We start from the raw sequence: 14,615 nt of genomic DNA, 5'->3' as shown, positions 1-14,615 counted from the left end.
ATTCAGATGGTCATACAAGTGTGAGTTAAGCTTTCAAAAGCTCAAGACTTCTTTGACTACGACGCCAATGTTGGTATTACCCACAAGTTCAAGATCGTATACGGTATATTGTGACGCATCTCACATTGGGCTTGGTGCAATATTAATGCAAGATGGCAAGGTGATTGTATATGCGTCGCGGCATTTGAAAGTTCACGAGAAGAATTATCATGTTCATGACTTAGAACTGGTAGCCATTGTTCATGCGCTGAAGATTTAGAGGCATTACCTCTACAATGTCTCGTGTGAGGTATTTACTGATCATCGTAGCCTTCAGTATCTGTTCAAACAAAAAGATCTTAATTTGAGGCAGATAAGATGGTTGGAGTTGTTGAAAGACTATGATATCACCATTTTGTATCACCCCGGAAAGGCCAATGTGGTGGCCGATGCTTTGAGTAGAAAGGCTGTGAGTATGGGCAGTCTTGTGTATATTCCGGTTGGTGAGAGACCATTAACTGTAGATGTTCAGACTTTGGCTAATCAGTTTATGAGGTTAGATGTTTTAGAACCCACTCGATTCTAGCTTGCGCAGTCGCTCGGTCTTCTTTATATGAGCGCATCAGAGAGAGGCAGTATGATGATCCTCATTTACTTGTCCTCAAGGACACGGTGCAGCACGGTCTCAGATGCTCAAGATTATTCAGGATCGACTTCGCACAGCTCAGTCTAGGCAAAAGTGTTATGCCGACCGTAAAGTTCGTGATATTGTATTTATGGTTGGAGAAAGAATATTGCTTAGTAGAGTTTGAAGGATCGGTACGGAGATGTCTGTACTTATCTCTCAGAGGCTATGAAGTTTAGGAACAACATCACTTCTTTCTTATTCTGTCGTGCGATTTTATTCTATCATCGATAATTGAACCATTTTACTCCTATTCTCTTGCAGATGGTGAGAACACGCAATACCTCTACCGATGGACAGGGACCAGAGCCCCCGGTGGCAACTATGGCCAGGGGTAGAGGTCGAGGTTGAGGTCAAGGTCGTGCTAGAGGCCGAGGCAGAGACCGAGGTAGAGCTCAGTCCAGAGCTTGAGCAGTTGCACCTATTGTAGAACCTCAGGTAGACCTTCAGGAGGAGGTTCCAGTTCAGAATGTACCAGTTGGACCAGTTCAGGTCCCGAAAGGATTTATAGCTACTCCAGGGCTTCAGGACGCTCTAGTCCGTTTGGTGAGTCTTATGGAGGGCGTGGCCCAGAATGGTACGTTTCCAGTGGCACCAGCCATCTCACAGGCTGGGGGAGGAGCACAAACTCCCACCACTCCCGCTCCAGAACAGATGGCTCCCCAGAATCAGGCTCCAATAGCCCCGCCAGTTGGGGTAGTCCAGCCACTTATTGCGGCACAAACCGATGATAGGCCCGCCATGTCTTTTGAGGCCTTATTAAGAGTGGATAAGTTTACCACGATCTTCCCAGTTCACTTCAGTAGTACACCTTTTGAGGACCCACAGGATTATCTTGAACGCTACCATGAGGTATTGCGGAACATGGGTCTAGTTGAGACTAATGGGGTTGACACTGCTGTGTTTCAGATGATGGGTTCCGCTAAGAGATGGTGGAGGGATTATACATTGACTAGACCAGTTGGATCGCCTGCACTTACCTGGGAGCAGTTCTCTCAGCTATTCCTAGAGAAGTTCCTTCCTATCACACTGAAAGAGGAATTCCACAAGCAATTTGAGCGTCTACAGCAGGGAAGTATGACTGCTACTCAGTATGAGTCCTGTTTTGTGGATTTGTCCCGTCATGCTCTCCTTTCACTACCTACTGAGGGAGAGAGAGTGAGGAGGTTTATTGAGGGACTCACTCACCCTATCAGGCTTCAGATGGCCAAGAAGACCAGAAGTGAGATTTCTTTTCAGGTGGCTGCTAATGTCATGAGGAGGATCGAGATGGTTCTTACACAGGAGAAGGGGCAGAGGTATGATAAGAGGTCTCATCAGTTCGGTGGTTTCAGTGGTGCCCCGTCTAGAGGCAGGGGTAATTTTTGTAGGGGTCATCCTCCCAGACCGTTTTATTTTATTCAGACCTTTATTTATATTATTCTAGAAGCTCGTGCACTTGTGACACCAATTCTGGGATGGTATTTAGACACCGTTATTTGTATGGATTAATCACTATATTTCAGACTTTACTTCCGCATTTGTTTCAATTATTATTAATAAATTTAAAAATTGTTTAAAATAAATAATATTATTCTAACGTTGGCTTGCCTAGCAAGTGTAATGTTAGGCGCCATCACGATCCGAAGGTGGGAATTTTGGGTCGTGACAAATGGAGAGGTCAGCCGATAGAAGAATTTACCTGGGAGTCCGAGTCGGACATACGGAGTAAATATCCACACTTATTCACCAGCTCGGGTACTTTTTCTAACTTCGTTCGAGGACGAACGTTTTTTTTAGAGGTGGGGAATGTGATGACCCAAATTATCATCTTTAAATTTGATAATTAAATCTGTATTCTAAAACCTCCAAAAGCACTATTTATCACTCCTTAGACTTGTGTGCATAGTCCGTATAATTTTCCGGAAAGTTTTTTATGTGAAAAATGCATTAAAATGTGAAATAAAGCTTGAAAACTCAACTGCGTTGACTTTGGTTAACATTTTGAGTAAACAGACTCGGATCAGTGTTTTGACAGTTTCGGTAGGTCCATATCGTGATTTGGGATTTGGACGTATGCCCAGAGTCTAATTTTGAGGTCCCTAGCCCGAGATATGGAATTTTGATGAAATATTAAAAGTTTGAAAGCTTAATGATTTTTAAGAATTTACTGATGTTGGATTTATTGACATCGGGTCCGTATTTTGGTTTCGGAGTTCAGTATAGGCCCACTATAATATTTATGACTTGTATGCCAAATTTGGTGAGAAACGGAGTTGATTTGACGTGATTCGGACGTCCGATTGTGAAAATATAAAGTTTTAAAGTTTTCTTGAAAATTTCATTCGATTTGGGGTTCAATTCGTAGTTCTAGGTGTTATTCTGCCGATTTGATCATGCGAGCAAGTTCGTATGATGTTTTAGAACTTGTGTGCATGTTTGGTTTGGAGCCCCAAGGGCTCTGGTGAGTTTCGGATGCTCAACGGGCCATTTTGGACCTAAGGAAGATAGCAGATTTCTGGTGTTTTGTTGCAGAATTTTTACTCATCGCGATCGCGTAAGGCAATCTGAGAGGCCAGCCAAAGTTGTTTTTCGCGTTAGCGAATTTGAGGACGCGATCGCTTAGGGGTGTGAAGTGGTGCTTCGTGAACGCGTGGCCAAGGTCGAGTTCGCGTAGAGTTAAGGAGGCTAAAGCTGAGCCACACGCTTTACTCATCGCGATCGCATGAGGTCGTTCGCGATCGCGTAAGTCTGTGAGTCAAAGCATCGCATTCGCGTGGTGTTTTACGCGTTTGCATAGAGCAAAAAGCTGGGCAGCCAAAAATGTGCTTCGCGATTGCGAAGTATTGTACGCGATTGCATAAGGTAAAAATCCGAGAAACAGAACTTAAGTTTTGAAAAATGGGATTGTCCCATTTTTAACCATTTTTTATTTTTGAGCTCGGGTAAGGCGATTCTTGGGCGATTTTCACGGGAAAACATTGGGGTAAGTGTTCCTTATCCTATATTGATTATATTTCATGATTCCATACTCATTTATATCATGAATCCGTGAAATTTTGGGAGACAAATCAGATTTTTATAAAATCTTCCAAAAACAAAAATTTAAGATTTGAAGGTACATTTGACATCGGAATTTGATATTTTTTTATGGTTGGACTCGTCTCAGAATAGGTATTCGGATTTCGTAAATTTTTCCGAGATTTGAGACGTGGGCCCCACTGTCAATATTTAAAGTTAATTTCGGATTTTATCCGAAAAATTAGTAAATTCATATGGAATTAATTTCTATGATTCGTATTGAGTATATCGAATTGTTTGTGAATAGATTTGACGCTTTTGGGGACAAATTCAAAAGAAAAGGTTGTGATCGAGTAATTGATTGAAATTGCAAAACGAGGTAAGTGTCGTGGTTAACCTTGATTTGAGAAAATAGAACCCTTAAATTATTTGTTATGTGAGATGCATCTGAATCACGTATAGGCAAGGTGACGAGTGTCTATACGTAGTCAAATTAATTATTTGCATAATTATTAGAAAAATCATAAATCGTTTTTAAACATGAATGAATTATTATATTAATTGTTTCACTCATATTCCTTGTCAAATATTAATTCTTGAATTCCTGCAATAATTGTTACATGCCTATTTGATTTATGTGTCTTAATTGTTACTTGACATTTAGCATATTAAATATTAAACTGTCTATTTTCTCCATGATTTTCATAATTAATTGTTAATTGTCATTGTTTGTTTATAAATAAATTATAATTATTGTGTGCCATGATATTTAATAGTTTTTTATTGGACGTGGTATTTATTGGAGTAATATTTATTATATTTATGAGTTGTTAAAATATATTGGTGGATCGAGTTGCACGCCGCAACGTAAATGAAAGTAACTATATATCTATATTGGGGGATCGGATTGCACGCCGCAACAGACATATTTAAAAATCTATATTGGGGGATCGGATTGCAGACTTATTTAAAAGTCTATATTGGGGGATCGGATTGCACACCGCGACAGACTTATTTAAAAGTCTATATTGAGGGATCGGATAGCACGCCGCAATAAACTTATTTAAAAGTCTATATATATACTTGATTAAAATAAATATATTGGAGGATTAAAAATGAATATATTGTGGGAGCGGTTTGCATGCTGCAAAGAAAATTGGTTGAAATAATAATTTGTTATGACTGCTGAGTTGGCTTCAACTATTAAAATGAGTTACCTAATTTATTTATATTATTGTGATTATTACTATTATTGTGTACAGGTTAATATAAGTGACCTGCCTTAGCCTCGTCACTACTTCGTCGAGGTTAGGCTCGGCACTTACCAGTACATGGGGTCGGTTGTACTGATACTACACTCTGCACTTCTTGTTCAGATTTCGGAGTTGGTCCCAGCGGCGTACCATAGACTTGCTCGAATTTCAGCTACTCAGAGAAGACTTGAGGTATAACTGCACAACGTTCGCAGTTCTGAAGTCCCCGTCTACCTTATTTTAGCTGTGTGTTTGCTTTCATACAACTTTATTTTATTTAGACCTTTATTTGTATTATTCTAGAAGCTCGTACACTTGTGACACCAATTCTGGGATGGTATTTAGACATCGCTATTATTATGGATTATTCACTACATTTCAGACTTTACTTCCGCATTTGTTTCTTTATTTTTAATTAATTTAAAATTGTTTTAAAATGGCTAATATTATTCTAACATTGGCTTGCCTAACAAGTGAAATGTTAGGCGCCATCACGGTTCCGAAGGTGGAAATTTCGGGTCGAGACATATTTATATACCACATCTATTACTTTTGTACATATAATAATTAGTAGGCAAAAATCATACGTAGGCAAAAAATTTAGTAGATGTTTTCAATAGCTATAGAGTTACAACAACTAAATTACAACAATAATCCGTAAAGTTACACTATTCACGCAACAAAGAAAATGATACAATATATGTTGGTTATCAAAAAAGAAAATAATACTATGTTATTATTGGAGAAATCAAATAATTTTTTAGTTGGCCGATTTATAAGGCATTCTTAAATAGATTTACTTAATAATAATAATAATAATAATAATAATAATAATAATAATAATAATAATATAATAATAATTATTAATATTAATAATAATAATAATAATAATAATAATAATAATAATAATAATAATGTTGATAGTTTTAGAAGAACGTTAAGTTTATATATTGAAAACTTTCGCCTAAAAAAATATTCTTCACTATTTCATAAAACATGATTATCGATCTTTCAATTCAAAATAATGAACCCGGTCTTCATGTGGATCCGCCCGTGTGTGTGTATATATATCCTCAACGTCCGAGCTCTTAGCACCAACATATATCCATTCCATCTTCCTTTAGTGTTCTTAGAAGGTAACAAAGTCATATTAGCCATGGCTTCTATATGGGCAACTCTAATTGTTGGTCTATTAGTAGTATATGCCTTTTACGAGCTGCTAAACATTCAGAAGAGAAAAAGGTTTCCTCCAGGTCCAAAAGGGCTTCCCATTTTAGGACATCTTCATTTGTTAGGTAAACATCCACACAAAGATTTGCAAAAACTAGCCAACAAACATGGTCCTCTTATGTATATTCAACTGGGACTAGTACCTGCAATTGTTGCCTCGTCTGCTGATGCAGCCGAGAAAGTCCTCAAGACATATGATCACATCTTTGCTAGTAGGCCTCATAACGAGGCATCTCAATATATGTCCTATGGCCAGAAGAATATGATTTTTGCAAAGTATGGACCATATTGGCGTAACATGCGCAAATTGTGCATTGTGCACCTTTTGAGTAATCACAAGATTAATTCATTCCAATCCATGAGAAAGCAAGAAGTTGAACTTCTGATTGAATCGCTTAAAGAACAAGCTCATGATCGCGCTGTTGTTGATCTTAGTGCAAAGGTTACATCCTTGAATGCTAGCTTGACTTGCTTAATGGTGTTTGGAAAGAAATATATGGATGAGGACTTTGACAAGAGGGGATTCAAAGCTGTAGTTCAAGAAGTTGTGCATTTTGGTGGGAGACCAAATCTTGGAGATTTTTTCCCCTTTCTTGGTGTTATTGATCTTCAGGGACTCAATCGCAAGCTCAAAGATCTTTCAAAGGTGTTTGATGAGTTTCTTGAGAAGATTATTGATGAACATGTTCAGTCTCATGACCAGAAACAAACCAAGGATTTTGTCGACACCATGATGGAGATTATGCAATCAGGAGAAGCAGAGTTTCAGTTTGACCGTCAACATATAAAAGCTATCCTCGTGGTATGTACTGCCATCCCATTTTACATTCTAATATAATCTCAAGAAAGCACAAATTTTTAGATTAAATTTGCTAATTTCACTAAATAATTTCCCTGCTTCCTTTTCCATACAGGACATGCTAATTGCAGCAACGGACACTTCAGCAACATCAGTAGAATGGATACTGACAGAGCTAATTAGGCACCCACATGTGATGAAGAAACTCCAAAAAGAGTTAGATGAAGTGGTAGGAATTGAAAGGATGGTAGACGAATCAGACTTGGAGAATATGAAGTACTTAGACATGGTTATAAAAGAGGGCCTGAGGTTGCATTCGATAGTGCCCGTATTGCATCATGAGGCCATGGAAGATTGTGTAGTCGATGGCTTCCACATACAAAAGGGATCTAGAATCATGATTAATTGTTATGCAATTCAGAGGGATCCAAATGTTTGGCCTGAGCCTGAGAAGTTTTTCCCTGAGAGATTTGTTGGGAGCAGTGTAGATATTCGTGGACGTGATTTTCAACTTTTACCATTTGGCTCTGGTAAAAGAAGCTGTCCCGGAATGCAGTTGGGGATTACCATTGTTCGCCTTGTGGTTGCACAATTGGTGCATTGCTTTGATTGGGAGCTTCAAAATGGTATGCAGCCTCTTGATTTAGACATTGATGAGCAGTTTGGGATGGTAGCATGCAAAGAAAAGCCATTGATGGCTATTCCTACTTATAGACTAAAGAAATGATGCAAACACATTGCAGATTGTAAGAGAACTAGTCTCTCTAAACTTTTTATTTTATTTAGCTACTGATAATATTACACAAGCGATATTTAAACTTTCTATTCCATGGTTTTGTGATTGTTGTGCATTTCCCCTGCTATTCTATAAATAATATATTGGCAGTACATCGATGCCTAATTAGATTTGAATATGCCAATTGTCTCATTATGTACACAATTGACCTTTTCTTTTCTTATTAGCTTCTTTTTACTATGTGTTGGTGACATCCAATCCTACTCTCGCTATGAAAGTAGTAGGGTCGCATCATTAATAAATACAACAAAGACTGGGGTTAAATCCAACAAGAAGTATGGTGTGCACTAAGGTGTCCAAATGCATGCAAACTTGATATTTCCTTTTGTATTCGCCAAAAAAAAGAGTTGATTGCAATTACTTCTAAAATTATAGCTAAAACTAATAAATTACTTACTAAGGAATTGAAGTGAATACGTAGCATGCAACTAAAACATGATTTGTTTTCTATAAAGAGAATGCCCATCGTTGTAACCTCAATATAGCATAATCATATCTTGGATGTACGTAGCTTGCCTAAATACTTTGGATTAGTGATTATGGTCCAATTGTTAGCTATCCACTAAAATTTTTCAATTCAAGCTTATTCCTAAAAGTACTGGAGTTCCAGTATAATATACTGGTCCAGCATAATATGCTGGAAGTTTATACACAGGTGCTTCAATCTCCAGTATATTATGCTGGAAATTTCCGTGTGTTGGAGTTCCGGCATAATATGCTAGAAGTTCATACACAGGTGCACCAATCTCCAGTATATCATGCTGGAACTTTCTGTGTTGCAGAAAAATAATGGCTATTTTCCAATGACGTTGCAAACGCTGGCTATTTTTTAATTACCAATCCGAAAACTGTCTAGCCCGTGCTATTTATACCAAAAAAGTCTTTCCAAAGCCAAAGGAATCCAATTAAACCCAATTGATACTGACCCAAGTAGAAATCTCTGTGTTCCTAATTAAAGCTTCATTAATTTCTTAATAAGCTCAAGTCTTCTACTTATAGACTATCCAATCCAATTTCCACTTTTTCAAGCAAGAAATTGACAATAACGGACTCAATCTAGTATTTGCAATCACCAAATTAACATTAAAGTATAAAAATAAATAAAATCACATATGTCCACACAAAAATTGATTTGCAACTTACAAGCAGATGAGTGAAACTCTCTATATGGGAGATGATAATCCATTACCAATAGAGGGGATAGTAACATCAAATTAAAAATGTTCAATGGAATCACCAGAAATATTGGGTGTTGGCACGTTCCTCAGATAAAAAGGAATTTGATTTCTCTTTCAACTTTAGATGATCAAGATTTAAAGCTTCACTATGAGAATGGAATACTTAAAACGTGTAAAGGCCCTATGGTACTCATGAAGTGTAAGTTGTATTCTAGATTGTGTCATCTTCAAGCTAGTATAGTTGAAAAGGAAGCTATTATAGCTTCTAAAAAAAGTAATTTGAATAAGTCTCAATTGTGGCACTTGCGACTTCGTCATTTGAGTGAAAAAGAGTTGTCTTTGTTGAGCAAGTAGAATTTGCTGGTTGGGTACAAAAATCAAGATTTATATTTTTGTGAACATTGTGTGTTTGGTAAACAAACAAGGGTAAAATTGAGCAAGAAGACATAGCACAAGACCAAAGACAAGTTAGATTATAACATTTATACTTGTGGGGTCCAAATAGAGTTCCATCCAAGAGTGGTGCCATATATTTTATAACTTTGATTGACGATTACTCAAGAATAGTTTTGGGTGTATTTTTCATAAACAAAAATTGAGGTATTTTCTACTTTTGTTAAATAGAAAATGATGGTTGAGAGGCAGATGGAAAAAAACAGTTAAGCATTTTCGGACTGATAATGAGTTAGAATTTTATAATTTAGAGTTTAATGATTTCTGCAACAGAGAAGGCATAGTAAGACACACCGCATGTATCAAAACACCATGAGTGGTGTTGCAAAACGTATAAATAGAACTCCTTATGATAGGGATGAAGCATGATTTCACACTCGTGTGTTAGCAAAGATTTTGGGTTGAAGCAATCAATACAACTTGTTATTTGGTCAACAAATCTCTATCCACAATTGTTGAGTTCAAAATATTTTTTGAGGTATGGTTCAGTTCGTCTGTTGTAACGATCCGATCGGTCATTTCGAGCATTTGCACTTCGCTCGGTTATTTGAGGGTATGAGTAGCTCCGTATGATGTATTATGAATTATGTGAATCATCGATTTTGGTTTTCACGTTATTCGGAACCGATTTGGAAGAATAAATTTAATCATTGAAGCTTTAAGTTGGAAGAGTTGACCAAGTTTGATTTTTTTGAATTTGACCCCGGAACAAAGTTTTAATGGATCTGTTAGGTCCGGATGATTATTTTGGACTCTGGCGTATGCCCGGATTTGTATTTGGATGCTCCTAGAAGTATTCGGCACTAATTGGCGAAAATTAAAAATTTGAAGGTTTGAAAAGTTCATAAGTTTGACCGAGAGTTGACTTTGTGGATATCGGATTCGGATTGTGGTTCCGAACATCAGAATAGCTTCGTTATATTATTTGGGACTTGTGTGCAAAATTTAAGTTCATTCCGAGTTGATTTGTTATGTTTCGGCGCGAGTTTTGGAAGTTGAAAGTTGAAAGTTCATTTATGTTTGATTTGAGGTGAGATTCATCGTTATGATATTGTTTTGCGTGATTTGAGGCCTCGAGTAGGTCCGTATTATATTATAGGACTTGTTGGTATATTTGAACGGGGTCCCGAGTGGTTCGGGTGAGTTTCGCACGAGGTTCAGATCGTTTCGGATTATTATGCCAAGGTGGTTTGGCAGATTCTGGTGCGACCACACCTGCGATGGGTTTGGTCACAGGTGCGTGACCGTAGGCATGAAAGGAGCATCGTAGATGGGGTTGGGCTAGACTATCGGTGGGTCACAAAAGCGACGCATTTTTTTGCACAGAAGCGCGTCCACAGAAGCGGAACTATGGATCGCAGAAGCGAAGCCAAGCACAGAAGCGTAAGCCTTGTTCGCACCTGCGTTTGCGCAGAAGCGGAGACTTTTCGCAGGTGCAATGGTCTGATTATCAGTGCTCTTCCATAGGAGCATGAATTTTGTCGCAAAAGCAACACCGTAGAAGCGGCCCTTGGTTCGCAAAAGCGAAAATCGCTAGGCAGAAGCTATAGTTTCGAGGGTTGGTCATTTTATTCTCATTTTAGGATTTTGGAGCTAGGTTTGGGTGACCTTGGAGAGGAAATTCACCATGTGACTTGAGGTAAGCATTCTTGACTCACATGTGATTTTATTTCGTGATTCTATCTTCGTCTTTGGTAATTGGATTATGTCACGACCCTAAATTGACCCTCCGTAAGGTGTCATGATGGCACCTAGTCTTTACGACTAGGTAAGCCTACTATTGCGAAAAATATAAAGGAAACACAACATTTCTAAGATAAACAGTATATTTTAAATAGCCAAGAGTAGTACCACTCGGCATACACAAAATAATTTTTCAAGACCCGGAATATCACTAAGTCACAAGCTGCTATAATCTATGTAGCTCTATACAAAAGTATGAGGATAATAAAGAAAGTATCTAGGCGAGGGAGTAGAAAGGGACTCTGAAGATCTGCGGACGCAAGCAGAAGTACCTTGAAGTCTCCTAGAATCAGCAGTACGTACTAACCCCAAGGCTCATAGCTCGCACCTGGATCTGCACACGAAACATGTGCAGGGAAGGGCATGAGTACACCACAATGGTACCCAGTAAGTGCCAAGCCTAACCTCGGTCAAGTAGTGACGAGGTCAGGTCAAGGTCCTACCGGAGTAAATATAATAAATTAAACAGTAAAAGATATAAGCAGAATTTACGGTAACACAGTTAAAGAAATTTTTAAAAATTTAATAGTTAAGGGAGCCCTCGGCTCAAAACAAGGTAAACACAATGGGAAATCTCTCGGGATACCGTCCCGTAGTTTCAAACGAATATGCAGTACATGGGGATCTTCTGAAATACGTCCATAGTCCCAAAGTAAATATGCAGTGTTGGGGATCTTCCGGAATACGTCCGTAGTCCCAAAGTATATATGCAGTATAGGGGGATCTCCTAGAATACGTCCGTAGTCCCAAAGTAAATATGCAGTACAAGGGGATCTCCCAGAATACGTCAGTAGTCCAAAAGTAAATATGCAGTACAGGGGGATCTCCCGGAATATGTCTGTAGTCCCAAAGTAAATATGCAGTATAGGGGGATCTCCCAGAATACGTCCGTAGTCCCAAAGTAAATATGCAACGCAAGATGAAATGACATGTATGACATCGAGTTATACAGTTTATACTGGACACAGATAAGGCAAATAAGGACTTAACTGAACATGACGCACTGAATGTCAATTAGGCAGTTAAAATACCTAAGCATGCTTTTCTAATCTAAACTACACAATTAAACATATTAGTACAATTAATAAGAGAAGTAATTTATGATTTAAAAAGGTTAAACATGATTTTTGCAATAATAGCCCTTGTACGTACTCGTCACCTCACGTACACGGCGCCCAGACACCAAATAATATCAAGATATCCTAAGGGGAAAGTCCCCAACACAAGGTTAGGCAAGCCACTTACCTCGAACCGCTCAAATCAACCTGATAATACGTTCTTTCCATGAGTATCCGATTCTAAATGGCCCGAATCTATTCAAAACAGTACAATACCATCAATACGCGCTAATAGAATGGATCCCACAAGAAAAACTACAAAAATTAGGCCAAAACCCGAAATTGGCTCAAACCCGGCCTCCGGGGCCCACGTCTCGAAACCCAACAAAATTCACGAAACTAGAAAGCTCATTCACTCACGAATCTAACCATATCAAATTTCCTAAAATTCGACACCAAATGGTCCTTCAATCCACAATTCAAACTCCCAAATCCCTAGTTTCCAACTTCCAATTTCCACCTCAAATACACATTAACTAGGTGGGAAAATACATGGCAAGGCAAGATTATTGACCAAAAATAAGCACAAGGAACTTACCTCATGAAATGCCTCGAAAATTCTCTTAAAAATCACCCCAACCCGAGTTTGCAAAGCCAAAAATGATGAAAATCGCGAAGCCCTTCAGTTATAATCACTACCCAGGTATTTCCGCACCTGCGGAACCTGGGCTCGCACCTGCGGGTACGCTTATGTGGAAAAATGTGCGCATCTGTGCAACACACTTACCCACTCTGCCTTCGCATCTGTGATGAAAGGGCCGCATCTGCGCACTCACGCCTGCGGAGTCCCTTCCGCTTCTGTGCAGCTTGCGCATGTGCGAACGTCCTTGTGCATTTGTGGGCATCGCAGATGGGAAACTTCCTCGCACATGCGACCCCAGGCCAACTCTCGATTTATCGCATCTGCGCTTCCATCTCCGCATGTGCGGCTCGCGCACCTGAGGTCTCTTTTCCTCAGGTGCGAAAACACCAGAACCAACAAAGTTCAGAAATTCCTCTAAGTCCAAGTTTTTACCCGTTAAGCATCCGAAATACACTCGAGGTCCCCGGGACCTCGACCAAACATACCAACCAATCCTAAAACACCATACAAACTTATTCGAGCTCTCAAATCCCGTCAAACAACGCTTAAATCATGAATCACCCTCTAATTCAAACTTAAAGAACTTGAAACTTCAAAATTCTACAACCGATGTCGAAACCTATCAAATCATGTCCGATTGACCTCAAATTTTGCGCAAAATTTATAATCAACATTACGGACCTACTCCAACTTCCGAAATCGGAAAACGATCTCGATATCAAAATTTTCACTACCGGTCCAAAACTCCAAAAAATCGACTTTCGCCATCTTAAGCCTAAATGAGCTACGAACCTCCAAAACACAATCCGGACGCGCTCCTAAATTCAAAATCACCTAACGGAGCTAACGGAATTGACATAATTCCATTCCGGAGTCGTCTTCACATAGTTCCGACTACGGTCCAGATCCTAGGGCTTAAGCTCTCATTTAGGGACTAAGTGTCCCTAAACACTCTGAACTCAAAATCAATCATCCCGGCAAGTCACAATAGCAGAAAAAGATTTGGGGAAAGCAGTTAATAGGGGATCGGGGCTATTACTCTCAAAATGACCGGCCGGGTCGTTACATACTCCCCCTCTTAAAACAACCGTTCGTCCTTGAATGAGTATAAAGACATACCTGAAACTATGAAAAGATGAGGGTAGTGGCTGCGCATATCCTGCTCGGTCTCCCAAGTCGCCTCCTCGACCGGCTGACCCCTCCACTGGACCTTTACTGAAGCAATATTCTTTGACCTGAGCTTTCTGACCTGCCTGTCCAAAATGGCTACTGGCTCCTCAACATAAGATAGATCTTTGTTCAACTGGATTGAGCTGAAATCCAATACATGAGTCGGATCACCGTGATACTTCCGGAGCATGGACACGTGGAATACTGGGTGAACTCCTGCTAGGCTGGGAGGCAAGGCAAGCTCATAAGCAACCTCCCCAACTCACCGCAATATCTCAAAAGGACCAATGAACCTCGGGCTCAGCTTACCCTTCTTCCCGAAACTCATGACACCCTTCATAGGCGATACCGGAAGCAAGACCCGCTCACCAACCATAAATTCCAAATCACGAACCTTACGGTCTGCATAACTCTTCTGCCTGGACTGGGCTGTGCGAAGTCTCTCCTGAATCACCTTTACCTTATCCAGGGCATCCTGGACCAAATTTGTACCCAACAATCGGGCCTCGCCCCGCTCAAACCATCCTGCTGGGGACCGGCACCGCCTACCATACAAAGCCTCATACGGTGCCATATGAATGCTGGACTGATAACTGTTGTTGTAGGCAAACTTTGCAAGTGGAAAGTA

General features: G+C 39.5%; 1 protein-coding gene across 1 annotated transcript; it reads left to right on the top strand.

Moving 5' to 3' along the window:
* Positions 1–6,073: 6,073 nt before the first annotated feature.
* On the top strand, positions 6,074–7,812 carry LOC104119695 (cytochrome P450 71AU50-like). Its single transcript, XM_009631269.3, has 2 exons — positions 6,074–6,949; positions 7,062–7,812. Exons 1-2 carry the CDS (start codon positions 6,074–6,076, stop codon positions 7,671–7,673), a joined length of 1,488 nt encoding a protein of 495 aa, XP_009629564.2. The 3' UTR covers positions 7,674–7,812.
* The last annotated feature ends 6,803 nt before the right edge of the window (positions 7,813–14,615 follow it).

This window comes from Nicotiana tomentosiformis, chromosome 5 (genome assembly GCF_000390325.3).
Source record: "Nicotiana tomentosiformis chromosome 5, ASM39032v3, whole genome shotgun sequence".
In the NCBI taxonomy this organism is placed as follows: domain Eukaryota; kingdom Viridiplantae; phylum Streptophyta; class Magnoliopsida; order Solanales; family Solanaceae; genus Nicotiana; species Nicotiana tomentosiformis.
This window is presented reverse-complemented; position numbering and strand designations above follow the sequence as displayed.

Excerpts from the sequence above, each read along its gene's own strand:
- LOC104119695 (XM_009631269.3), top strand. The coding sequence starts at position 6,074 with ATGGCTTCTATATGGGCAACTCTAATTGTTGGTCTATTAGTAGTATAT. Across the intron at positions 6,950-7,061 it reads ATATAAAAGCTATCCTCGTG|GACATGCTAATTGCAGCAAC; the intron begins GTATGTACTGCC and ends TTTTCCATACAG.